General features: G+C 39.5%; 1 protein-coding gene across 2 annotated transcripts; it reads right to left on the bottom strand.

The window, feature by feature from the left end:
• Positions 1-1548: 1548 nt before the first annotated feature.
• dhx15 (DEAH (Asp-Glu-Ala-His) box helicase 15) lies at positions 1549-27248 on the bottom strand. Of its 2 annotated transcripts, none has more exons than XM_060874402.1 (14): positions 27036-27248; positions 24795-25158; positions 22964-23157; positions 21756-21915; positions 20335-20553; positions 16287-16454; positions 9869-9955; positions 9497-9646; positions 8154-8262; positions 5305-5496; positions 4301-4423; positions 3799-3989; positions 3005-3174; positions 1549-2103 (listed from the first exon to the last, which is right to left on the bottom strand). In XM_060874402.1, the coding sequence occupies exons 1-14, from the start codon at positions 27041-27043 to the stop codon at positions 1986-1988; spliced, it is 2253 nt and encodes a 750-aa protein (XP_060730385.1). In that variant the 5' UTR covers positions 27044-27248; the 3' UTR covers positions 1549-1985. The 2 variants fall into 2 exon arrangements, with proteins under 2 accessions (XP_060730385.1, XP_060730384.1); XM_060874401.1 differs by lacking the exon at positions 27036-27248 and adding an exon at positions 26849-27012.
• Positions 27249-27848: the final 600 nt, after the last annotated feature.

Genomic DNA, 27848 nt, shown 5'->3' with positions numbered 1-27848 from the left:
AATTTCCCCCTCCCTTTCTTTTGTTCACCAAAGAATTAAGGAACAGTGCTTCTGCTCTCCTGACGATGCACCTTTGATTTTGGGGGCACATGCTAACTTAGTTGCTTTTGAAGTTACTGTGCCATTTTACATAAAGCTCATCCCTACTTCTCCCTTACTGCCATGGTGTATAATGCCATAGGTAAGAAGCGGGTTTGGCGTTTTATCTGCGTCTAATGGATTAACAAAAAGAACCCCTGGGTGACGTGATTAAATGTGCACTCTCCTAGCCGAAGTGTTGCATACACACATGGATGAAGCAGTAAATGCCATAATCTCAGGCGAGCGGGACAAGGCATTGAGATGGATTAGGCCTGGTGCCTTTACTAGGATTTTAAGAATCCCCACAATCGAAGAGAAACAAGTCAGTAGAATTCAATAAAAACTGAGAATGTGACACGTATTAAACTGCAGGAGTAAGCTAAAAAAGCAGCTGTAGATGCATATTACTCTAAACCCTTTGCACAGAGGAAAAAGTCTATTGTTTAGCTATCTGCTGTAAACTCAAACCAGTGCCTTCATGGATGCCAGCTTAAAAAAGAAATTGAAAATGATGTGGTTTATTCAAACAAAAGAGAAAAGACCAACACAAAGCATGAATTACCTAATACAGGAGTAATACACAAGTGGGCTCCTTCCGTCAAATGCATTGCCCCTACCCACAAATCAGTGAGGCACCAGAAGACCCTGGATAGCCTGAAAGTACAAGTATTCAAGTAACCTTACTTCAGAGATGACCCACAACCCACTCTTGACTAACTTGGCTCCTTTCATATGAGGAGCTGACCCAGAGAATAAATCTTTTCAAGAATCACCACAATAGAGAGCCCCCGACCTTCTCAAGCAGACACAATTACACCCAGTCTACACTCTTCCTCCATACCAACCATCTTACATGATAAAAGTAAAGTTATCTATAGGCCATTGTCAGAGACCATACAATGAAAAGAAAAGAATCCAGGCCACTCAATAAAGAATATCTGTCAGACCCTTTAATAATAATTTTGTGAAATATAATTGGATATGAAAGAAAAAGTAAGGGCTATTTTAATCTGGAATGTACATAAGGGTGATTGTTCCAAAAGAGCTTCCAGTACTATTGCTCATGGGAGGAATAACCGCTGAGGAGTTTCCCCATTTTAGTTCCCTAAGTTAATTAATCTCACCTCTATCCATTAACTCTATTGTGTTTCCAGCTAAAAATAGAAATAAATTGACCAGTGGTTTTGTGGAGGTAGCATGATGTCTACACACTTTCCAGAAACTAACATTTCGAATTTGATTGATATGCCAACTTTAGCACTCCTGAAACAATGTAATTCATCAGCTTTTATTAGTCAGTGGTCAGTATGAAGGAATCCTTACATTTAATTACATGTAATAAGACCCTTGTCTAATTACATTAACCATTCTAACACATTCTTTGTAGGCTGAATGCTAATCTTACTGAAACAAAACAACAAACAGAACAACCAAAGTATACTCTGAATCAGATGGGTGATCAACAGCTGATATCAATATTTTTATTGAATTCAAAGTTTTCCTTAACAGAATAAACAAGAACTTGTCTACTCAGTTACATTTCAGTAAAAGTTTGCAACGTCTATAAGGAATGTCAACATTCACATGAATGATCATGCATAAAAATGGTCGATGTCTGTATCTCTGTTGAGCATTCACTCCCAAATAAACCGATCATTTGCGTCTACAGTGAACACTGTGTAATATCACAAGTGGCCAAAGAGATGGAAGCAAGAAAATATCCTTATAAAAATAATTTTAACAACAAACTGAAACAAGGGGGTAGGGGAGGAAAAACAAAACAAAAACAAAAAGACAATCTAAATGTTGACATGATGACAATGTACAACTTTCAGAGCTGAAAGAATCCGCATGAACAGCTGCGGGTTTAAATTTCATATTGTCCTTTATGCCGTCCAGGGCGTTTAGTATTGTGTGTATTCCTTAGTTTGGAGTTTAGCGATGATGCGCTCCAACTGCCGCTTGGCTTCACACTGAGGGAAGTTGCTCATCTCGTAGTACTGTGGAGCAAATTTGATCAGCCTGGGAAAAAAAATTCTTTGTTAGAGTGGTGAAGAAATAATTAGTCAGTTTTTCCATCATGCACACAATTTCTGCGTGTCACTCAGCAAATAAAATGTTCCTGTGCTGTATTATCCATATCATCTTGAAGCTGAACAATACTGTTTAACCAGCCATACTGTTCAGTTGTCAGAACCAATCTTACCATATATTCACACGAGCAAACAGCAAAGAGACAGGTGACCGTTCATTTTCTAGGTATATGCTTGACGTGGAGCTGAGAGTTCAGCAACAACAGCAAGTGATAAAGCCTAAGAGTAACAAGTGTAGTTCAAACACCATGCAAATTAGGCCTGACGTGGGACAAAATCTAACCAACTGGCTAAAATGGTTCCTCAGACCAATTCTACTTAGCGTGCAGTCTGGTGAGGGTTTTTTTTTTGTTGGTCACACCTTAATTCCTTACTACAATTAGTTAATACTCCCTACCTGATGCACAAAGATAAAGCATCTTGTTCATATATTACATCGTATGTGTTTTAAACAAAATGATATAAAAAGAAAATAGGATTTGTTGGCATCTCTTAGGAGTGTACATAGTTACATAGTACAGATAATGTGCTTTAACCTGCTAAAGAAACTAGCACAAAGCTTACAATTTGATAAAAGTGACAAATATAATAATTTGATGTAGGTTACACATTTTGGCTACTTGCATTTCTCAGTGATAGAGATTAAAAAAATAAATAAAAAATCCACACTGGACAGTGCACACCCGCTAACAACTGTAGAATGAGGAACTTAGCGAGGGATTACTAGTGCACCATATCCATTACTTTCTCCATTGTAGGCATAAATACACAAACAGCAAAGAAAGTGCACCCCACACATATGAAACAAGCAGCAGAGATTTTTAGCTTACCACTCAGGCTTGATGTCTGTACAGGTGCGGATGTAGTTCTTGGTGGTCAGCACAAACTCGTTGTACAGCACCCACTCAGGCTTATGGTCCAGCACGGTGGACGGATGCAGCTGGACCACCTGGTTGTCCTTCACTGTCAAATAGTGCCCTGTACGCTCCAGGTGGGCAACCTGATAACACAACAGCAGCAAATTAACAAATAAATCTCATGCTCACATGTATGCACACGCATAAATGCTCCCCCCCCACTCTCTCTCTCTCTTTCTCCCTCTCACACACAAGCCAATTAAACAGTCAGCAAAGAATGTGCAGATTAAACAGGGTGATCTGTCTCAATAAAAATCCCAGGGCAAACAAAGACGTCGACGACAGAACGCCCTGTAATTCATACACCAAGGCACAAGTTTGTCTTGCCAGTAAAGGTTAATGTTGACAAATATTTTGATATTAATGGAGTAATTTAACTAGTCAGGTCACTTGTTTCAGGCAGCCCTTCTGGAGACAGGCCCATTAAAAATGCCATTTATTTTCCTTCAGCAGGCTAAAAAACTGAATTGATTTCTGATTATATGCTTAAATGGTTACACTTTGAAAGAGAGCTATCCATTATAATGGCAGGCCTGAGTGACTATGCACTTGTAGCAGGGTTTTAACCTATTCCTTATTCAGTAAATGCTAACTTTCTGGTTCTAAACAGAAATTAAACTTGAAATATAAAGAAATGTACAAAATCACAGTTTTTGGGGAATTTAAAAGACTACCTATTACACCTATAGCTGAACATCCACACGCACCTGCATGAAGAAGCCGGTGACCAGCGCACGGCGGATATTGATGTAGTAATCACGACTGGTGAACTCAGTGCTACGCCGTGGCAGGTTGAAACGGTCCATGATGCGCGAGAGCTGCTGCCGCACATTATCTGCTGACATCAGCGAACGGTAGTTCACAAAGTTATCATAGCACCACTGCACTGACTCGTGGTCTAAAGAGAAAAAAGACAACAGTAGTAATTACGTAGCTCATTCCAGTGACCTAGAGATCTGAACAGTCACAGCACCCATATTCAAAATGTCATGTCACAGTCAAGACACTGATGGATTTTGGAGATATAAAGCTCTTAGGTGGAGAGCAGCAACTTATCCATTATATTCACTAAAACTAAGAATTAAAAGATATATGTCAGCTTAAGCATCTGAAAAATCTACAAAACAACTCTTTTTACTGTTTAAAGGCAACAGTTTATTCAAAAGTAAAAGAAAAATAGCAGTGTTAACAGTCGTGTGTGGTACATACTCTGTTTGAAAGCGTGGTACACATTGAGCAGTGTGAGGTGGTCTCCGTCGATGTGGGCAAACCTCATCTTGGCCTCGTCAGCCGCCTTCTTGGCCTCGGTGGGGCGCACAAAGCACTGTGGGACTAAACAAGGTTGGTATGGGCCCCAACATAGCCGCCCATAGGCATGAGTCACTCGTTCAAACAGGTCACAAGGCCTAGTTGAGAGGCTAGAGCATGGCACAGCCTATGCTACACGGAGGGGGAGGGAGAGAGAGCACACGCCACTTCTGTTTGCTTTAATGGGGGACGTTCCAGAGACTTTGGCTGCAGCAGATAAAGCACAGCTTCTTACAAACTTCTCCAGAACCATCCCAATCAGGGCAAGATAGACTTTCACCAAAGAAGAGCGCAAACCGCTCAAACTTGGGCTTTCATTTCAGTATAATCAACAAGGATAAATCTAAATAAAAACTTGAATTACTTCTAGAAATGGTATCAATTTGGATCAAACGCTGAATTAATTTTAGACCCAAATAGGGACTGTTTATGCAAAATGCAAGAGGCATGTAGGATTTACCAACTAATGAAGCGCTCACCTAAAGCCTTTTTGTGTCTCATTTTCCCTGCTCTCCCCCACCCCTCCACTCAACACACCCTGAAATCATCTCATCAGGATCTGGAAACACTTACCATCTACATACTACAGCTGCACACTGAATCCACACATTATTTACAATGTTTTTCTTTCTCTGCATATATTAACCAAGGCCTGTTTAAAAGTTACCTTGTAAGTTAAATGAGTAAAGTTCCAAGTTGGCCAAATACAATTGTTCATGATTTCAATAGATTTTATTCTTTGAGGAAGTGAAATATGAGAATCTCCTGCAATTAGTCACATACACAAAACATACAACGTAGCTCTTCTAGGTCTTTACCATACAAGACACCACAATTTGTCCAAAATGGGACACGTGGACATGAATCTCCAACAAGTCAAACCGACACTGCTGTGTGTATATTACCTGATAGCATGGCGGTGATAGAGAGGATTTCATTGGAGCAATTGTATTCGCAGCTGGCAATGACCATCTTAGCCAACTGAGGGTCCAGAGGGAACTCTGCCATCATAGAGCCTAGCTCGGTCAGGTCTCCATCGTCATTCAGTGCTGCCAGATAGTTTAACAGCTCCAGAGCACGCATCAGAGTCTCAGGTGCTGAGAAGAGTTAAAGTCAAAAGAAAATGCCCTGAAATATCCTGTGGCTATTCAACGACTGAGTGAATAAGTTTTTTTAAGCTAACACACACCAATGCATAGCCATGTAATACCTTTTTAAAATCTCAGAGCTAAAACAATTGCTTGCTAATGTTTACCAACTTAATTATAACTGACCAATAAAAATGCTACAATTGCTAAGACAGTTAACAGTTTAAAAACCATAACTATGATAGACTAAAGTTATATCCTCATATTAGTCCAATAAATGAATTTTTCTTAAGCACCTTCTCGTCATAGCCTAACCTTGTTAAACCACTAATGATTTAAAACTAGCCCTCAGCCTATTTTTTTTATTATTATTATTAAGCTTAGGAGGAACTTTTTAAAAATTGGTTTACTTTCTGTTCTGTTAAAAATGTCCTCTTTAAATAAAGTTCGTCTTGACTTCATAAAATCTAACTTCTATCTCTACTCTATTTTACTGCATTAACGCCAGTGGACTCTTACTTCACAATCACTTCTGAAGCGACTGAACCCTTGAGATTTAGACATTTATTTTAAGAGTCAAAAATATGCTAAAAAAAAAAAAAAAAAAAAAAAAAAAAAAAAAAAAAAGAGAGAGATTACTACTAATAAATAAAGTAATATACGACCAAAATGCCACACAGGTGCTTATCATACTAAGCCACTGCATGACTAGTAACACACCAAACTAAAGCATACGAATGCACACACACCTCAAAATTCAATTACTGACCTTTAGCTCTAGAGAAGCAGTGCCTAACAATGAGTTGCATGTTAAGTGAAAATTGGTGGGGTAAAAATAAGGGTCTACAGGCAGTCAGTCAGTCAGGAAAGATTTCTCTCTTAAAAGGCAGCTGTTGGATAGTTATTAAGACTTGGTATTGATCGCTTATACTGAACACACTTTACCCCCCCACCATACACACGGTGAAAGCATAAACAATTATGTGCTGGCTTAATTCTATAAATCTACATTCATGGAAAAAGTATCCAAGATGGAAATGATGGTATAAAATTGTATATAAAATAAAAATCTATCCACCATGTGCCTTCAGCAGCAACAAACTACCAACTGCTCACCCAAAGCCAAAACGGAGAGGGAGAGATATATTGCATATAAAGCAAGAGCAGGAGCTCTCAGCAAATATCACTGAGCAAACGATTCACTTTGGCATTATTTAACATTAGAAATTCCTGTTTCACAAACTTAGCAAAAGGAACCTTTATTCCAGTGGAAGAGGAAGATGGTGTTTACAGAGTGAAGAGAAAGAGGTGGTAGAGCTCCAACATCGGGTCAATAAGGTTTTTCGATACGATTTCAGGGGAAAAATATGACCGGCAATATTGTATTTTTATTACAACATTTACATTACCCTAACAAGCATGACTTTAGGTAGAAGAACAAAGAGGCAAGAAGGCAGGATAATGATCATCTAGCAATTTCATGGTCAAAAGGAATTCAGTTTCTAGAGCTGTGGGTTCAAATTTTGTCAGGGCAAAAAGAAAAAAGAAAGAAAAAACACGTGCATGGTTTAAACAGACACGGACATTAAAAATTGTAAAAAGGAGCTTCTGGCTTGCTTCCAGCCTAAGGGAGACTGACTCACCAAGAACCCAGCGAGATTGATTCAACCTAGACAGAAATGTCCAGTCACCCCAATTTCATGTCTGATTATATCATGAAGAATTAAAAGCAGAGCTAGCAGCATAGAAGCTGTGCCAAGAGAAAAATGTTCAATGCCTAGTCAGGAAAGTCAAATTCCATCAGAAAAGTACAGCTATATCTGTGGATGTATATATAATCATAAAGTGATGTGGTGCCCCACAATTCTCCTAGCAATCTCCCTCTTATACTCCTGCTAGCATTAAAAGAATGCGATGCACTGAATAACATTTAAAACAGTAAGTATTCATGAAAATTTTTAAATACAAATTTCGAATCTTAAAGATATACCTTTATTTATGAATCGGGGTGTTGTGTTATTTTGGGAGCACAGTTTTATGCATAAGCTGTTACACCCCTTTACTGCTGTGATCTCCCTCTTTCAACTGATACAACCCACATCACTACGCATAGTGCACGATGTCAAAATGTGTACGATACAAAAACGATACATATAAAGAAGCAAAGATTCAGTTAACTAATGATTCAATTCTGACCACATTCAATATGATTCGGTTTAAGTCTTGTAACAATGCAAAAGGCTTTAGAGCAGAGGACTAGGTGCTTTCACTGTAATATGACAGTGAAACAGAGAAAGGGGGGAAAAAATGAGAGTCTGGTGAGCGAGCAACCTTTGATAACGTTATAACAGAAACTGACTTGTATTGTGAATGTATGTAAAGTATGCAAGTTATGCACCGAGCTGTGCTTTTGGGGAGATTTTCACAGGCGAACATATTTCAACTGTACTATGCACCAACCTTCAAAGAAATGTTTTTTTTTCTTCATTTAAATCATATCTAGGACTGGGGAAAAAAAAAAAACACAAACAGTCCATATCGTAGACTGCTGAAGAGATTTTCAGATTCTAAATAAATGCCACCAATGCAAAGAAAACGTGAAAGCATTCTTTCAGTTCGTAATAGCATTCATTTAAGACAGCAAGTGCATTCATTACTTTACGTACCTGGTGGATCCATGAAGTCAAAATGCACCAGGTCATCAATACCAAGCTTCTTCAGCTGTAACACTACAGAGCCCAGGTTGGATCGGAGAATCTCTGGGTATGTGTTATCCTTGTAAGAACAGCAAGAGCGCGAGAGACGGAGAGAGGCAGAAAAAGACAGTAAAAAGAGAATGAATTAGTCAAGGTCTCCCATCAGGCACTAACACGTTCCCATGTGTCAAGAGAGCCGAGACTGCCGCGTTTGAGGAGCTATTTAACATGTTTTAAAATTCACTTTGTCGCCCCACGCGACAGGGAAGAATTACACTATTTAAGATGAAGACTGTGTTCACTTGGCCATTTGTCAGGACGTCTTATTTTCAGTACGGCTAGTTATCAATTTAGCTAGAGAAAAAGAAATGAAGCCATCTGGCAGGACTAAGGACTTAGTCAGTGAGTAAGTAGTGATAACGACATGATGGTCGCCCTTGCTGCATGTTCAGAATCTTTCCAATCAAAATATGGTAAATGGTGACAAGCACAAACACTAGCAACAGCATCGTTTTATTTAGGTTCACCAAAATATCACTAGGGTAATGATGGCCCATTGGTTAACAATTCCTTGTTAGTCATTATGTAATTACTACATTTAAAGTATTCTGAAAATAAAAAGTGCGTTTTAATAAACAAGGCATTTTTATGAAATGGAAACACACTGAAGGTTTGCCGCTTCATTAAGAAGCAATATTTGCAGCACAATTGAAGGTTTCAGTGTTTAGAATGTAAATGACCATGGACCACATTAAATGAGGAGTCTAATGCATGTTATATTGTACAAAGCAGTGGTCCATGAAGCAAAGCCCAGGGGTCAATAATTTATTCTTAAAAGTGTTGGGAATCACAATCCACCTTCATCAATGTTTTTTAATTATATGAGATACTTATATGAGCAGGTATTTGATTTGAATGAAAAGGAATCAAAACCCAACCTCAAAAACATGTGAAATGTTCATAAAAAAAAAAATAAATTAAAAAAATAAAAGAAAAATAAAAAAAGAAAACCTGTCAAAATCTTTCTGCACATATTTTTATAACGAGCCAAATATTTGAATAGCTGGATTGTGTTTATATAATATATTGGTCCTGAGAGGGTCTGTGGAATTCATTTTGCAAAGAGGAACCTGGGTGTAAAAAGTTTGCAAACCCCAGAGATAAAGAAAGAACAAAAAGACCAAGCAGCTGTGATATAAACAGGAACAAAAATAATAGCTACTAGGCTCCTTTTCAGTTACATTTCATTATGAGCATAGGATTAAAATTTATGGCAATATTATTTTTGCAAATGTAATATAAGCTTTATTTACCTGCATTTCAGTTTTGTACGCCTTCTCCGTGTAAAGGCGGAAGCATTTACCCGGTCGCGTACGCCCGGCTCTTCCTGCCCTCTGCTGAGCTGATGCTTTACTGATCGCCGTCACTAGCAGTGACTCTACCCTAATGCGTGGGTTATACACCTGTGCAAGGAGTGCAGAGACAACAAATTGAATGTGTGAGAGACAGCAGCAGAGTCCCAGTGCAATCCTTCAAACTGCTACTAGACTATGACACACAGCAGAATATCTAACTAGCTTCTCCATCTCTACTGCCACTGAATTCATCAGGGGGATTTCTGAGGCAACAGAAACAAATGATGAGGTGACATTAAACAAGGACAATGAAAGTTGAGGGTGGCTAACCTTTTGCTTGGCAAAGCCAGGATCGATTACAAACACCACACCGTCAATGGTCAGCGACGTCTCAGCAATGTTTGTCGACACTACGACCTGTAGGAGCACAATGCAGAACAAAGAGAACAAAAGCTCTGAGAAAATCTGCTGAACGTTTCCTGGTATTTAGCATCAAATCTCAAACACTGGTATTAAAAAAATAACTTTCCATTGAGACAGAGTCAAAAGTGTTCTACATTTATAAACTATTACTACCTTATTTAGCACAACAACATCTGGACCTAGAATACATTTTCATTTCGCAACCACAGAAATTAACAGAAAAAAAAAAAAAAAAAAATCGCAAGCTCTTCTGAATTTTTTAAATTAATCTAAATTAATACAGATTGGCTGCAGCTTTGGCCCAACATACATCATGTGGTAAAGCCCGCTTCAAGTCACATGAATAGAGCCATCACGGAGAGTAATTGCATGCGTGTCTTCACTGGTAGGATATGAATAATTTACTTGTAATTTCACCAATGCATGTTTTTGACTGCAACAATCAAAAAAAGGCTCATTGAAACCCTGTTTGATATACTAGGTCTTGAATACTGTCTAATACAGTGTCAGCTTTTTCACAACTTTACAAAACACGCAGGGGGAGGAAAAAAAAAAAAAAATCGATCTAAAGGATTAGATCAAATCACAAATGTATGCCAACATCTAAGTGTGTACCACTTTATCACCATCAACGTTTCAAATGCTGTTTATTCATGTGCAGTGACACCAAACGGTCAACACCAGCTAACACCATATTCTTCTCAGTCATTGTAAAAGCATGCTGGTGTGTTGTGATGACCTCCCATAACCTGTCTAGAGTCATTACTGCCCCTGCTTTGGGAAGGAAAACATGTCTGGACACAGCTTGGTGCTCGCTGAAGCTGCCCAACTCTGGCATTTTTAATGATTCATGCCAGGCTGCTGGTTTATACTTCTGGGTTTATGGGAATGCACAGAGCACAACTTTTTGATAATCCCACATTTGGTCCCATCACAGGAGAGTGGAATGCATTTCAAATCACACTCATACGGTTTCACAACTGATCTGACAAGAGTGTTTTCTCTACTCAAGCTTTCGGTTTCTCAGGGTGGCTTCTGTAATAAAACGTCTGTTATAATAAAACTCTTGTATCCAGAAGGCTATAACTTAACAGCTCGAGTGAGATTCTATAGGGTTTCCATTCCTTTATTTCACGTGATAAATTATGAATCATGAATAAAAGAATGAATTTATATACAGAAAACCACATATTGCGGCATCTGTGAAAATAAAACGTAAAGCTTTATAACAGCTGTAGTTGTCGTTATAAAAACTGATTTAATCAGTCCGCAGAATCAAACACTACTTTTTACTAACGTACTACCAGGAATGACAATGTAGACAATACAGACTTAAAAAATGACATTTTCAATGAATTCTAAACCGTAAATTGATGAGTAACAGTTTTCCTAGTTAAGCTGCTTTACAGAAGGTTACAGTGCAAATTGTTTTGGATTCTGTTTGTTAATGCAATGTTAGATTTTCACTTATTTTCAGAAACATGATGGGTATTCCATTATTATATTTTAAGATTTTGCCTTTTTTTTTTGTTGATGCATTCCATTCTGGTACATGAACACTGCCCCCTGGTGTAGACACTCATATGTTCAAAAACAATGGCAGTCATTGGTGCAAGCCTTCAGAAGATGCCCTGGCCTTCTTGCTATTACCCAGTATAAACCAGGCCTCACTCACGTTCATTCAATCAAGCACTTGGTTTAAGAGTACATGTGGCCCCTGCGTGCAATATAGCAACATACCGGGCTGGAGACTGCTGGCATCTTTATTATGGCGAGACAACAAAGCATCTGTTCACGAGGAGAAAGAAAGCTCCGAGAAGAGGCTGGCAGTAGCAGGGATTTGAGATATAAATTGCTTCAGAGAAGCCTGGCACATTGGACAAACAAAGTAACACAGAGGTAGATGATTCATGCACACTGAGGTGTTCTCAGCATGCACATCACAATGTGGTGCAAAACAGAAAAGGCCAAATTAAAATCTGTCACACTGACAAACAGGAGGAAGGCTCCTAAACTTCACAAAGTTAGAACCCTAATTAAATGAAAATATAAAAATATTCTTTAAGACGACGAAGGTGGTGCTTTGAGGCCAAAAGGCAAAACCTAATTCAAAGCTAAAACAGCTTCAGCTTTCGAAAAAGGAAAAATAACTCAACCTGGAAACGGCAAAACGGAGCTTACATACAGGTTGGAAAGCTCTGGGGATTCGTTGTCAGCTTTACACTCAGCATCTCGCAGGAATAAAGGCAGCTGCAACGTTTATTTTCTTCTCAAATTTAATAGAGAGCAAACAAATACACTGAAAAGAGCAAATAAGGGGGCAGGAAAGGTGAACAAGGAAGTGAAAGAAGATTCCTCCACTTTTAGATGGCTTTATTTTACTGAAGCAGGTCTGCAGGTCTGTCCATGACAGCCGAATCAGGACAGAGAAATCAAATGAGTCACATCGCCCTGTGGGTCTCTCCATCAGCACTGATACAAATGTTTGGAGCAGAGAGAAGTGTGTACGAGGGGAAGAGAGAGAAAGAGAGCAGCATCTCCTCACACGCTCTGTGTCTTGCTGGTAGATGTTCCCGTTCCATAAGAGCACTGATGCATTTTAGGCTGCACTGGATTAGTCATGCAGAACTTTCTTGCTCACGCTGGAGAACCGCTATTGTAATCTCCTCTTCCGAAAAACAGTGCAGATCTGACATTGGCTGAATTAATGATCTGGCCAAACAACTAATGATGTATGCAATAATATTAATTAATTGCAATTAACAATCAGGACTGGGTGACTGAAGGAAAGAGCGATGACCACAACCATCAACGCATGCTCAGAGCCGTCTAATGATGTGTTTCCATAGATTGACAGAAAAAGGCTTCTTGTATCTTAAAATATTCTAGAGAGGGAGACATGGAAATTATATAAAAGGTGGGTGCATCTGCATAAATTGGATATCAAAGGCAACTGAATTATTACACACACTGATTCACAGTCCTTGACCCATAGGGTGTAGAGAAATTGCATCTTCATGGATTCAATGATCCACATACAATAGGTCTGGAACAAATGCGGCTGAGGCTGAACGCATAAGGCCAAGATGTGCGATATCTTACTTGAGTGGCTTCAATCTAAATGTTCCAAAATTCTCCAGATCAGTTCCTCTGCCCTATCCAACCCTCCATCAATCTTTTAAAAAAAAAAGTACGATAAAACAAATGACTTTAGCAACCTTTTGTATCTTTTCAACCCACAGGCAGGATTCCAAAACGTTATGAAAACTGGAACACAGAGCAAAAACTAAAAACTGTACCTAATCTAACTAAAATGTAGAGAAAAAATATAATATATTTATATATGTACAATTTCTATAAGATCCCTTGGATTACTATGACTATATTACTAAACTTACAATCTACTCTCATCAGGTTTGTGGTCCATCACAATTGGACTTGTTGAACAGTAGGCTCATGAGGTCATTTGTTAAACACAATCATGCTATCATGTCCACTAACAATCTGCGATTGACGACAATATCACCTGTGGCCCTGAGAGGACAAACGGAGGGGATGTGGCCATACATACCTAATGGTATATCATTACGGCAGACAAAAAGAACCTGAATGTGGTTATGATCAGGATTGTAAACAAATGCAAGACATTATTTGTTGTAACTAAGCTCAATATAAAAGTTAAGTACATTTATAGAAACTGTATGTGCATGTGCCGTGTTGAACTGAATAATGAAGGTGCCCTGAGAAACATCACGCCGTTTCATTTTTTTAAATTTAAAACCTAGTTCAATTTTGCAAGTAAAGACATTCAGGACATTCATTATCTGTCGGGCACCATGGACAGGAAAAGACATCAGAGAAAGATGTTTTGTAGACAGTTAGACAGCAGGCTTTAATGTTACATATTGGCGACGAAATAAGCTGAGGGAAAAAAAAAAAACATACAATATTCTGTGCTATTTTTATCTTAGAGCTGCAGAGACCTTGCTTCCCAACAGAGATTTAAATTGTTCAACTTGTTGGCTATCATGATAGTTGAAATCCATTAGTGAATTCCCAATACCATCGTCAATCTTCCCAAACCTCCTGAACATCCCATTCCAGATTTTGTTCCCACTTTGCAGCTATAACAGATGTTACCCTTCTTGGGAGGATATCCACTAGATTTTTGAGTGTTGGGGATTTGTGCACATTCAGCTCCACAATCATTAATAAAGTTGGGCAAGAAAGCCTGGTATGCAGTTAGAGTTCTAATTTATCCCAAAAGGTGTTTAGAGGGTTTGAGGTCAAGGCTTCTTCCACACAAACCTAGGTAGTCTTTATGAAGTTCTCTTTATGCACCATGGTGCTGAACATGTTTGGGCTCCATAGATCCAGTAAATGGAAATTGTAACATAAAGCAGAGACAGACATCCTATACAGCTGTGTGCTTACAATGTTGTGGCAACAGTTTGAGGAAGAACCACATAAGGATGTGATGGACAGGTGGGCACATACTTTTACCCACATAGTTACCCACATAGCACATGTATCAATTCAATGCCAGTGACTGGAAGCTTCCATTTTACGAAGTCAAGAACGGTATGCCGGTTCTGATCTGCATGTCCAAAAACTGAACTAAGAAGAGTTTTCATCAGTAATATCATTAGGGTGTCATACTGGGATGTTACTTCTGGGTTATTAGCCAGTAAGAGAGACAGAGACACAATCTAATTCAAGCCATCCTTCACTGACATCACCAGGGAAGGTGCCATACTGACAAATTAAACTCAATTTAAAATTGGGAACGAGTGCCTCACATTGGGCCGAACAGCTTGGCTACAAGAAGGAAAAAGTGAAATGTGGAGTTTAAAAAAAAATAATAATAATTTAAAAATAAACAAACAAAAACAAAATCGCATGTACTGGCACTCATGTCTCTGTCCTTTTATTCCACAATTTCACTTCAACCAATGACATTTCCACAATCCCCTGCATATAATCCTCCTGGTGCTGATCTGCACAAATTTAGACTGCTTTAAAAAGGAATTGCACACCAGGCCCATAAAAATCTGTTGCATTTGGAACAGAACTGTTCACTAGGCTCCTTCACAGGTGCTCTACAGACAACAACCACACACCGTCTCCAACTATCACCAAAGGGGGCTGATTTGCATTGTGGGCAACGTATGCCAGAGGGTCTGACAAGATGACATTTTAACAAGGTAATTTGAGCTCATCTCTATGCAACCGGGGACAGACGAGGTAGGATGCAGCAAAATAATACCTGAATGCCACAAGGCTAGTCAGACACCTTCAAGAAATCACCAGGGCGTGGGTGGAACTGCTGTCATCTCAAAGTCTCAGTCTGGGTTTATGGGCCAAGGAAGGGACCGTTTATGACTGAGCCAATTTACAGCACTGCTGGCACCCCTGTTCTGCCAAACGCTTCATCAACAAGCGCCCTTCCCCTTTCTTTTCCCATATTCCAGTCAAGATAGAGTGGCTTTGCATCCCAGGAGGGCCAGTGCAATGATACGATTGCCGGTGTATCCGTGTTGCTGTTTCATGTCAACATATCTTTGAACAGCCTAAGCAAACACCGGGTAATGTTTGAACTTTTAACGCAGTCAGAACCTTGGCTTACGGGCAATCAAACTAGCGCAAACTCTGCACCTCTGTAAACATGGACATGGTTGGGAAAGATGAAAAGATCACATGAAACAAAGAAGAGCAATGGGGGGGAGAGGGAGCGGGAGAGAGAAAGAGAGAGAGAGAGAGAGCGAGAGGCCAAGGTACCAGAGTGATTCAGTATACACATCCAAAGGAAGGTGTGGAGAACAGAACTGAAGGGATGGCTACTGATACAGCTGGGGCAAAGTGGTATGAATTAAAACAAATAACAAGCGGTCCGGTTAGATTCAATAAAATTCATATGTAGTGGAGTTATAAGTAGTAATAAAAAAAATGGAAAGAGCAGTAAATTACAAACCAACTGACAAAAAGTAAAGGTATGTACTGGGCATTTTATCAGAAGTAGAGGAGGGGGAGTCTGGGATGGATATGCGCCAAGGGGTGTAAGGGGTGAAACCTATTGACGGCGAGATCCAGGGGCTAAGACTGCATGAGTAATGCTCAGCTATTTTAGAGAAGAGAATCACATGCTGACAAAAACAACATATGCTGTGAGTCAATGCTGCACCAAAGCTTGGGGCAAGGACGGGACTTTAACGATGTCCTAGCACCACTCAGTGTTCTGAGAGTTTCTTATGTGCTAACCAACCATTTCCATTTCGCACTTATTCATAATGAAAGAATGAGAAAGGCAGTGTTCCGAAAAACTTACCTTTCTTCCAATAGCTCCGCTAGGCTTGCGAGGTGGTGGAGGCTCGAAGATCCTCTGCTGCTGCTGTGGTGGTAGGGTGGAGTAAAGGGGGATGATTTTGATGTCACCCACTTCAGGGCCCAGGTCGTCAATTTCCCGTTTGATCCGCTTGCAGGCTTCGTCGATTTCCTGAAAGTTAGAAGAGGATGCATCATTAGTAGTAAATATAATAATAATAATAATACGTTGGTTCCAAAGCAACAAAAACCTGCCTTTAGCAATAAAACAGAATTAAGTATTCATTTTTAAGCTTTTTGATGCCCAAGTAGCACGAGCCAGCAGCTGATTTTTGTTGAGCTTTTTTAAACTCCTATTGACCTCCATTTTCCCACTGAGAATCACATTAACTTGTCCTGGAACAGATTCCAGAGGCACAACACAAACTGTGGTGGGGCTTCAGCGCTTTAGATCAAGCATACTTTGCGAGCCAGTTGTGACATGGCTGAGAAAATTAAACCTGGAGAGCATGCTGCTTGGATGAACTTCCTGTGGTTTTGCTGTCTAAAGCAATAGTCACATGGACACGGACACACACACAGGATTCATTATTCCAGATGGTAATGTAGTAAGGGTAATGTGAAATGAGAATGCCGCACTGGTGCATAAACAGAAGCGAGTCACAAAGGATTGGTTAAGTGAGGGCAAACATTGCAGACATAGTAGGCTCACACACAAAAGGGGACTTGAGGAACCGGCAAAATCTGACAGCTAATGCTAAGATTTACAAACACCACTGAGGTAATCAACTGTGAAATGGTTCTAAGACCTAATATGCATTTTTATGGACTAAACAAGTGGATGGACAATAAGCTGCCTGTAATGCACACTTTCTGTTGAGTAACCAACAATATTAACCAGTTGTATTCAAGCACATTAACACTATATTCATTTGAAATCAATTCCTCACATGCATTAGTAGTCAGAGGGCCTAGTCAGGTCAAGAATTAGTTTACACATAAAATAAAGATCACCCCTTATAAGGCTCTCGGATGAGGATGGGGAAAACTACTGCCTATACACTAGCACCATCCTGAGGCTAAAGCATGCATTGCAAGCAACTCTGGCAAGGAAGAATTGACCATGTACCGGATCTGCTGCCAAACACATAGTAGGATTTCTTCTAACACACACAGGGAGCGAATTAATAAAGCTGAAGCAACTTTCACTAATCTATATTTTCCAAGACTGATCAAAGAGACTGACTGCAATGTCTGAGGAGGGCCCACAGATTCATTTCTACCACAGAGTAAAGAGCTGCAAATTATTATTCAGCCCATGTTGGCTCTAGCATTAGTGTTATACCGAATATACGAGCACAGCTTTGGGGCCATGTGGTAGTCCTAGCACACACAGATTTACTCCCAGGGGTACAATGTGTGTGTGTAAATAGTGTTGGTGGCCATGTGCCTTTTAATCAAAGGCTTTCCATGGCAGCTCGGGACAGGATAAATGTGAATTGATTGATCAAATTAGCCAAAGTATTAATAGACCATTAGATCTGGGGATGCAGCAGCTGTCAGAAGGACTGGCACCAAGGGAGATGTACAGGAGGCTGTGCCCGACAAGAGCGACTGCACCTGGGACACAGCACCAACACCAGCTCACTGACTACTATTCTGTATAAACATTCTTGAAACTCTCTTTTTAATCGGCCCAGTGGAGATGCAAATTAGCTGGAGCAGATGCAAGCTGGCTTGGGACTAATTCAAGCCACTGCAGTTAGACAAATAACAGATTTTCATCTGTATAAGCTTGTTTAACACTGAGAAAATAACAAGTATCCATTTCTAAATGGGGTTCTAATCAGAATATGTGAGAGGATGTCGGTCACAATGCCACGGTCAATTTAAAGATCAGATAACAGTTCAACACTTCTACTGCAAAAATATAGTTTTCGATATAAGGTTGATATGTTTCTACATGCCTACATTCATAGATTTTTAGAGAAAAAATGAGAAACATTCAATGAGTTATAAACTCAAAAATGGACAGATCAACTTTCAAAATAAATAAACAAATATTCGCTACTAAATTTGAGATAACTAACAACTCTCTCGTTCATTGACCCAAGTCCAGGTAAAGCATTTCATTTCAGAATGATGTTGTGGGGTAATAGAGCCTGCCACCCACTCAGACTGTCCTCTTAAGTATGTTCTCAGCTTCTCAGTAGGATTGAGGTCTGGGGATGATGGATGCCATGGAATGATTTTTGTCCTCTTTTTGATCATTTAGGAATGCCACATATAAGGCACAGGTTGTTTTGGCACCTTCATGAACCCTACACCATCTCACTTCCCAATATTCCGCCCTAAATAATCCCACTGCCACCTCCTTGTTGATGCAGTCTAGTACGCAGTCTAGAGGGTACAGAGTAGCCATTCAGCAACTCCATCCATCTGGCATGGGATTCATCAGTGAATGTAACTGTCTGAAATTTAGTCTGTGTGTGTTTCGGAGTCCACTGCAAGCATTTGTCTGTGAGCTTTGGTTAGGAGTGACTGAAATGCAACTTTATGCACAGCTGCCGTACTCTAAGGCTGCTGGTGTCCCCTAAAGCTGCTAAAGTCCCCAAAAGGTCACAGACTCAAGATCCTTAATACACCTTCATCTGAGCTCTGAATCATTCAGATCTATTTCAGTTTGATGAGCTCTATGTAGTTTTCGCACAATATCAGTTGTTTTCATGTCTTTTGAAAGACACTGCACAGTTTAACTGAGAACTGTGATTTACTTAATAATGTGGAACAATTTCTTTAAGTAGGATCCCAATTAATGAAGTTTACTGAGCAATCTAACTAAACCGGTCGGGAGACTGATACGAATTATCAAAAGGAAATGAGAAATAAAACCAATACTTTTGCTGCATTCCAACTCACCTACTTCTACTAAAACTATGCATCATGCAAAACAGGACAAAATTTTGAGTGTGTAGGAACAGTACAGAAATACTGGTACATATTAACTAACACGTCATGTAACAGACCTAGTTGGCTAGTTAAGCACTCCATCACCATTATCATTCTCTGGATAAATTTTTCTACATTTCGTTAACACTTTTCTAAAATGCTGTGATGCAGTCACAAAAAAAATCCACCTAGACTGTGGAAAATATCTGAAAAAGTTTCTTCAGATCCACACTTTCAAAATCAAGCCTAAAAGATTTGACTGAAATGGCATGAACTGACACAATGGTCAGGAATAAATATAAACAATGCCCAAAGGGGGGAAAGGGCTGATTCTCTGAACTAAAAGAATGACAATCATCATTTGTCCAAATACTTACGGACTACACTGTATATGAAAAGCAGACAACTGCAGCAGGACACTGCTGACCCATCATCTGTGACCATATTTATCATTCTGGCCTGCCATCTAACTCCCCATTCCAGTTGGGCGAGCATCAGTTGCAAGAAAGGAAAAATAACAAATGGCTTAATTTCAGGCCTGAATTTAGGTCACACACTGCCATCACACACAGGCTCTTTACCCAAGCAGTAAGGCCAGCTGTGTCCATGCCCCATATCAACCTCAGCACTGATCCCAGCTCTGTGCTGATGGGTGATGGTGTTTTTGCAAACTTAATGCAGATATTTTTTAATCCTCATTTAAAAAGCATTGTCTATACACACATTCATCACATCCATTTCTATTAAATATGTTCATTTTTAACGTAGAAGTTTATACAGGCTTATGAGTAGAGAGCTTGACTTGACATGCACAGACAAACAAAAACAAAATGTAGCTTTTTTTGCTGCGTGAATCACAAGGTTGAAACGCCCCTGGACGATGCATATCCCGCACTTTATTAGCTGAAGTTTCAGTCTGTGAATTCACTGACTCACTGATCGTGCGGAGTATGCAAGCTGCACAGTGCGAGAGGCGACCATTTATTGAAATCATTACGCATCGCTTCTAGCACCTGTTTTCCTCCATACACCAGCTGGGCAGTTTCAAAAAGCAAGCACACCACCCAATCGAATGCATTGTCTCCAGACTGAAATGGCCTTACCTCCTGTCCTGTGAGGAAAAGTAGGACATCTCCCTCGTCTTCCTCACACATATGGATCTGAATGACTGTTCTGATGGCCGCCTCCAGGTAGTCGCGTTCGGGCTCTGGTGTGTAGAAGATCTCTACGGGATGTGTTCTGCCAGGGATGGTGAGCAAGGGGCAGCTGTCAAAGTACACCTGGAACTTTCCTGCATCCAAGGTGGCACTCATGACAATAACCTGAGGCAAAAAGAACAGAAAATTATTAACACTCCATTGGTTTGCTGGTGGGGTACAGATGCGTTTACAAAAAATGCATAAAAGAAAATCTGCAGTCCATTAAAATAATACAACTTGAAGGACATGGAGGATGAGGTTTACAAACAACCAACAGTTTCTTAGCTGTAATTTTTTTTGCCATGTGGGCAAGGTCCAATCTACCCTGAATGACTTTTTTTATCTAAAACGTAACTCCCCTTTCACATACAACACTGCCAGGTCCACCTCAGTGCCTTTCTGCACCATGAGACATCATAATTGCTCTTAACCGAGGAACATTTAACTTCAAATTTATAAGAGAAGTTGAAAACCACAGTTCATTTGGCATCACCTAGACCACATTTAACACTTCCTGAACAAATGTAGAAGCTTTGATTTGATCCTGACAACAAACAGTCATTACCCATCTGCTTTATGAGAACTCGGTTTGGCACATTGGGTTCATAAAAGGCGACACGATACTGCTCCCTCAGGGTTGATTGCCTTAAAATGGGGTGACCGAAGGGCAGTACAAGCTCTGCTGATAAATCGGACTGGCCTTTCGCATTTGAGAGTAATAGCAGCATTAGTCTGAGAACAAACAGCCACACAGATGTCAGGCTTTCAGCAGTAGAGGAGCTTCATTAGTGAGTGCCAGCCAAAGTTAAGAGATAATTTAAACAGAGCACAGAAGCAGCAAAGTGGGGAGATAGGTTGGGGGAAGACGGTGCACATGGTTATGCCCACAAGACTGTCACTACTGGAAGATTTTTGGGAACAAGCTTAGTTTGCACACAATTAAAAAAAACAAATTTTTCATGCATCACTATAATACGTTTCAGAGAGTAATGATGAGAATTCCTTTTAAGTCTTGCTGCTCTCCTGTGGAGTGGAACATCAGGGGAATCACATATCAGCGCTCAGCTGGTCAAAGCAGCTACCAAGGAAATGACTTCTGATGAGGTGCAGGGGTCAGGTGACAATATCGTATTACAGCATCTCATTCACAACAGACACTAAGCAGAGTGGTGCCGAAAAACATCTGCTTATCTATTTTTCCCAGCTTAAACTGGAACTAAAATGGAGATGGATTGCACAAGCTGACAGACAAAACAATGACAGAATAACTCGCACGCGAATGCATGCACACAAGCACCCACACATGCTTGCACACACACTCCCACCTTTAGATCTGCTCTCTGGCGAACAACTTCTTTAAGAACACCCATCAGAATATCTGTGGCCAGTGTGCGCTCATGAGCCTCGTCCAGTATGATTACGCCATATCGCTCGAGCAGTGGGTCATTCATGGCTTCTCGGAGTAACATACCGTCAGTCATATACCTATTAAATAAAAAAAAAAAAAAAAAAAGCAATAAATGAATGAATTCTGAAAAGGCAAAATACCCTAAATATATTATGCACAGTTCTGTAACTATAACCATAGGATTGTTTAAATAAATAAATAAATACTCAAGTCAGTGTTACCAGTTAATAAAAATTAATAAATAAATAATAAAGAAGTGTGCTGGTGTTGCAGAGCAACTGGAAATAAACAAGCTGGTCCTTTCACCATCAATAGCTGGCTGAGAGCAGCACATGATTTTAAGTACAACAAGGATTTTCTTGGCTTATGAGGCATTTCAATTCCAAAGGGCTCTCATCTTGGTATTGTTTTCTGTACTGGAGCCAAAACTGAAGTGAGAATTGTGGCTTGTTATGCGCATAAGAAAGCATGAAAAATACGAATAGAACGGTTTAAAATTACATCACTGAGAAGACTGAGTAAGATGAAAAACATACTAAGACTGCACAAGTCTAAGGGCTGGCTTATACATTGGCTCTTAATTGTATGTGTTGGATTGCAGAAAGGGTCTTTATGGGTAAGCATTGTGCACAGTGACTCACTAACAGACCCCAAAATTCTAACACCTTGACATGTGGAGCCCTGGTACATTGAGTGAGTCCTGCTTTCAGAAGAAAACAAATTTACCATGACAGAGAAATATAATAAAAGATTATAGAGAATGTTACGTTCATGCTGAAACAAAAAAAAATTGCTAGCCCATTTTCTGCAAATACTAAAGAGTTACATCAGTGTTATGCCTCTTATCATGGGTCTTGTTATGCCTCTTATCATCCACACATAAAACCCTGATCTGCTCCAAAACATACAGTTGCAGAAATATACCAGAGCATAAAATGTCTTTGCACGGATATATTTGACTATATACATGTTTTTAAGAGAGAAAGGTTTTATACAGGCCTCAGAATGAAGACCCAGAATACCAGTACAAGTCACAAATACACAGGGGACATATTCTACATGTCCTCTAATAAGCTGCCAAATGTTCATTACTTTCCTGTTCAGGCTTTTCATTTATGGACTCACTTGAGGATGGTTTTCGCCGAGCTGCAGTCCTCAAATCTGATAGAGTAGCCAACTTCCTGTCCCAGCATGACATCCATCTCATCTGCCACTCGTTGAGCCACACTCATGGCTGCCACTCTGCGGGGCTGTGTACAGGCTACACCACGTTTGGGCCCCGGCAGAGCACGCACCATATCTACACACCACTGAGGGATCTACAGGGACAAAATACACCATCACACACTGTATACTCGCTCCAATAATATCTATTCAGTGTTATCAAGTAAAAAAAATAAAAAATACTGCAGTGCATCACAAGGAAGAGCGGAGAAAAAGAATTAGGGAATAAAGCATCCCGTACACTAAACATTGATCAAAGGATTGCAGTAGAAGTCATAACATCATTTATAAAGTTTTGGTAATATTAGGCTGTGACTAACATCAGAGATAAGTTGGCTACTTTTACGTAGGCAATAGCAGAAATGACGTAGATAAATTTCCATACTAAACATAGAAAACAGCTTATTACTGTGGTGCTTTTTCTTTTTTAGAAACTTGCTGCAGGGTGCTAATCACTTTCTCTGGGAATGCAGGTCTTCACTTGACAGCTCTCTGACTCATCAAAGCAGCTGTTTGTCATTTGCTTTAACATTACAGCTTTCTGAATCATTCATTCAGGGGAAGAACATTTGCATCCAAAGTTATACTATTGGCAAAAAAGCGGATGGAGATGTACATAGATAATTTAGTCATCCACATGTAGCTGTCTCCTTCAACCAACCAGCACAGTGCATATGGTTGTCTATGGCAGAGAACAAGGATGCACTTTATAATTAATGTACTGTATATTTAAGCAATACTGGATCATACTGCTTGAGTCCACAGGCAAGTCAAACAACATGACAGAGTGTGAGATTGCTTTAAACAATAGTTCTATAAAATTCATATAGCCTAATTGATATTTTAGACAAAATAAGACCAAATATTTTTGTTTTTGCACCGCTGTAAAAAAAAAACCCAGCTCTGACAGACTGACTGACAGCCAGTACTAAGTGTAGTAACAGCTTCAATTTAACAAACTATTGATAGAACTGGAAATGTACCAGTGCATTTATACTAATCAACATCACGCTCCGAAAGGTGCTTTTCCAATCAAATTGGTCCGGATCTGCCACAACCCTGAGAAGTGGTTAATGAATGAATGAGCTGGCTCTGCATTGACATCAAATGCTTCACTAATGCATCAGACACATCATCTGATGCACAACTTCAATTGTATGTAGGCCTAGGCAATTTATATATTTACAATACTTCCTAAAATATAATTGATTATAATTATATATAATTAAATTAAAATTATAATTAAAATATAATTTTATTGTATTTGTATTTAGTTGTTTGAAGAGTAAAAAAAAAATGGTCGGTCTTAACGCACATTTACAACCGGCAAGTCGGTCAGATTAAAGCAAAAATAAAAATAAAAAATTGAGTTGGTCCTAAATTGACAGGGTCGGTCGGGTTACGGCAAACAAGAATATTTTTAAGGATGGCATCAGCTCAATATGGGATCAACTAGTTTTGTGCAGCTCTACTCAGCAACCACGTCAGATACAAACATTTCATAACAATCAGCAGAACTTTCCAGGAATCCATGTGCATTTAAATTATTTGCTTGTTTTACTATACTTAGTTCTACTATAAATTCCCTTTTTATGCTTAGAGGAGTTTGACATATTGGCTTATCAGTATTGCTTAGTTCAATAAATACTATTATTTAAATCTAAATATTACTAAAATTAATTTGCTGTACTTTTAGAATTTAGATTCTGCTTGATATATTAGTGCAACACACCTGTGTGGTCTTTCCGGAGCCAGTCTCTCCCACCAGCACGAAGCTTTGATGGCGTGTAAGAATCTCATGGAAGCGCTCTTTGTACTCCCAGACAGGAAGCTGCAGACGCTTCTTGAGGATCTCGTAATAGCGTGGTGTGTGGGGTAGGTTGGTGAAAGGGTTGATCTGCTGATGGATGGCGGCCTGTTTCAGAGGAAGCATCCCTCCTCCAGACACTACGCTCGCATTCAGGGCAGAGTTGGGAGCTTTGCTTTCCCTGTCTCGTTCCCGGTCTCTGTCACGCTCCCTATCTCTGTCCCGATCTCTATCACGATCCCGGTCCCGGTCCTTTGGCCTTTCATCTCGATCTCTGTCACGGTCTTTTCTGCAGGTGATTGAATGACAATTTGCAATTCAAAAAGTTATGCTATTTAATAAATACAAAAATGGCACTGAATTTCAATCAGCAATGACATGCAACAGAGCTCTGTGTGCTTCACCACAATCACAAAGCATTTGAATTCTTCATCTGGAAACCAACAGCATTTAGAAGCATTTGCTGAAAAACATAACTAAATAATTTGCATTATTTTAACTGTTCGACTGAAACTGCTCCTGAAAAGGACTAAGTTTGTTTACTCTATAGAGAATTAGCCTGAAAATGATCTGAATAATTATATAAAAAACATAGTAGTGTTTCATTTGCTCTGTTCCCCTTAGAACACTGACTGCCTTGTGGTATATACAGAGCGGTCATCTTAGATGCGCACTGTACAGGCTAGCTCATTTTGTTCTGCAGATTTTGTGTCATTCCCTAAATTCATCATAGCAGTGATGGTAGTGTGTGTGATGCTGGTAGAAAGTGTTGCTGGGATTCTTAAAACCTCAATTTCACTGCCATAACAGTGATTCTGTTGTTAGAGACAGAAAGTAATTTTAATTAAGACACATGAACGAAGAAAGTTACAAGTTGATGGACACAAGAAGAAAGCAGACAAACTGTTCACAGTAACAAAAGGCCTACAGTCAGAAACAATAACAATATATAGTTGTCATACAGGTGTATAATAAACAGACTAAAGTATTAAATGTTATATGATAATTTTCCCCGTTAACGTTCACCACCAAGGACAATTGAGCACATAATACTGGGAATTGTAAATAGATAATAACAGAAATATTGTGCAGCTCTGGCGCCTCGAGCAACTTGTCAACCTTCTGAACTACAGCGAATCTCCTTCACTGTCGCAGTTACTAGCAAACTAGCTACTTAGCTTTAGCACGCTAATACTTGGTTGGCGAAACCCAATACTTCTTGGTGTTGCCTCATAAATAAATAAATAAATAAATGCAAAAACTATTGCTATGTACCTGAAAATGGTATAATATTGGTTACTACCCGTCTATCAGAATACCGGGTGGCGGTTAGCATACACACATCAGCTAGCTCAATGTTATCACTCACCGTATGCAGTTTCATTTAATAATGTTGACAAAACGAATAGCTGTCGTATTGGCTGTAAAGCTAACAAAAAAACTACATTCATAAGCCTTCCTAGAGTTTCCAATAAAGTAAAAAAAAAAGCAGACAGTAAAGTAACAGCCGAGTTAGCATTAGCCTACTAGTTAGCTGTTAGCATTACTAGCTCGCATCATGTGTAGGCTAAATCCTAAACGTCCCTCTCACTCTCTACATAAACTAACACCACTACGTCGAGTAATATCGACTTGAACAGTCTAATCAGTGGATCGTACATAAACATAAATCGACGCCTTATTTTAAAGTTCAGCTTGCTAACATCAGTGCTAGTCGGGGCAAAGACCCACGTGTTCTGCAGGCATTAAGCCAGCGATACAAAACAATATTAACCGGTTAGAGTCGTTTTTATAATATTAAACAATCCGAAAACTTTCAAAAGTTGTATTAACTGGAGTGAAATTCGGGTGTAATTAGACTCCGAACCATCTACACTGACTGACTAGCCTGAAACAAAGAGGCTGCGCGGCCTGACAACCGTTTAACCCACAACATTTAAACTCAACACCACATTAAACCGTTCAACCGTTAAACCTACCCGTCTGATGACCTCTTTTTACTCGACGAATAATCATCACCTAAATCCAAACGATGTCGTTTAGACATTTTATACAATAAACGTTAACAACTTATAAAAGAAAAAGAGATCGTGGTCGATTATCCCAAACAAACCCCTTCAGTGCTCAGCACTGGAAAAAGACAAGATGGCGACCGGAAGCACTTACCTCATCATTCTTAACTCTGAGGCTGAGATAGACGGAAATATTAGAGAGGAAGAGATGAACAAAGGTGAATAAAACTGTCCGGTACCGACAATAACTATTGCTGAAAATGTTGCACGAGTTTATTCGCCGAAAGAGAGCTTTGTTGTGTTAAGAGCGTAAGTTAGTGCAGCCCTGTTCCTTGTACCGGGAGAGGATGTTGTACCTTTAGCGCCAAATTCCCGCTGCAGTTTCCACATTCACCGCTAGGAGCAGTGGTGAGTGCAGCGTGGTGAATAGTGAAAAAAGATTCAGTGGACTTCAGAAGTTTTATACGCTTTATGTGGTTCTTGTTCAAATATATCAGATTTCCTCGATGAAAAGAAAAAAATAAAGGAAGAAAAGCACTGTGTCGATATTACACCGTCATTGTGCTGCTGTGGTTTATTTTACAAAGTTTTATGCACAATCTAATTAGAATAAAATAAATGGGTGTCTGAAGTTAGATAACGTGTCTCTTCTACTTTGCTTTTACTTGTGATTCTTAGCTGTTTATGGCAGACTGTATAGTATTCATGAGTACGTTCTCCATTAGCACTATTTATCACACACAAATCAAATATATATATATATATATATATATATATATATATATATATATGCCATTTATGCAGCAGCGCCTGGGGAGTAGTTGGAGGGTTCGGTGCCTTGCTCAAGGGCACCTCAGTCGTGGTATTGCCGGCCCGAGACTCGAACCCATAACCTTAGGGTTAGGAGTCAAACTCTCTAACCATTAGGCCACAACTTCCCTGTGGGTATTGAACTTGGGTTTTTGTG

The sequence above is a fragment of the Tachysurus vachellii genome, chromosome 7, assembly GCF_030014155.1.
Source record: "Tachysurus vachellii isolate PV-2020 chromosome 7, HZAU_Pvac_v1, whole genome shotgun sequence".
NCBI lineage: Eukaryota > Metazoa > Chordata > Actinopteri > Siluriformes > Bagridae > Tachysurus > Tachysurus vachellii.
The sequence above is the reverse complement of the archived record's forward strand: the minus strand, read 5'-3'. Positions and strand labels throughout refer to the sequence as shown.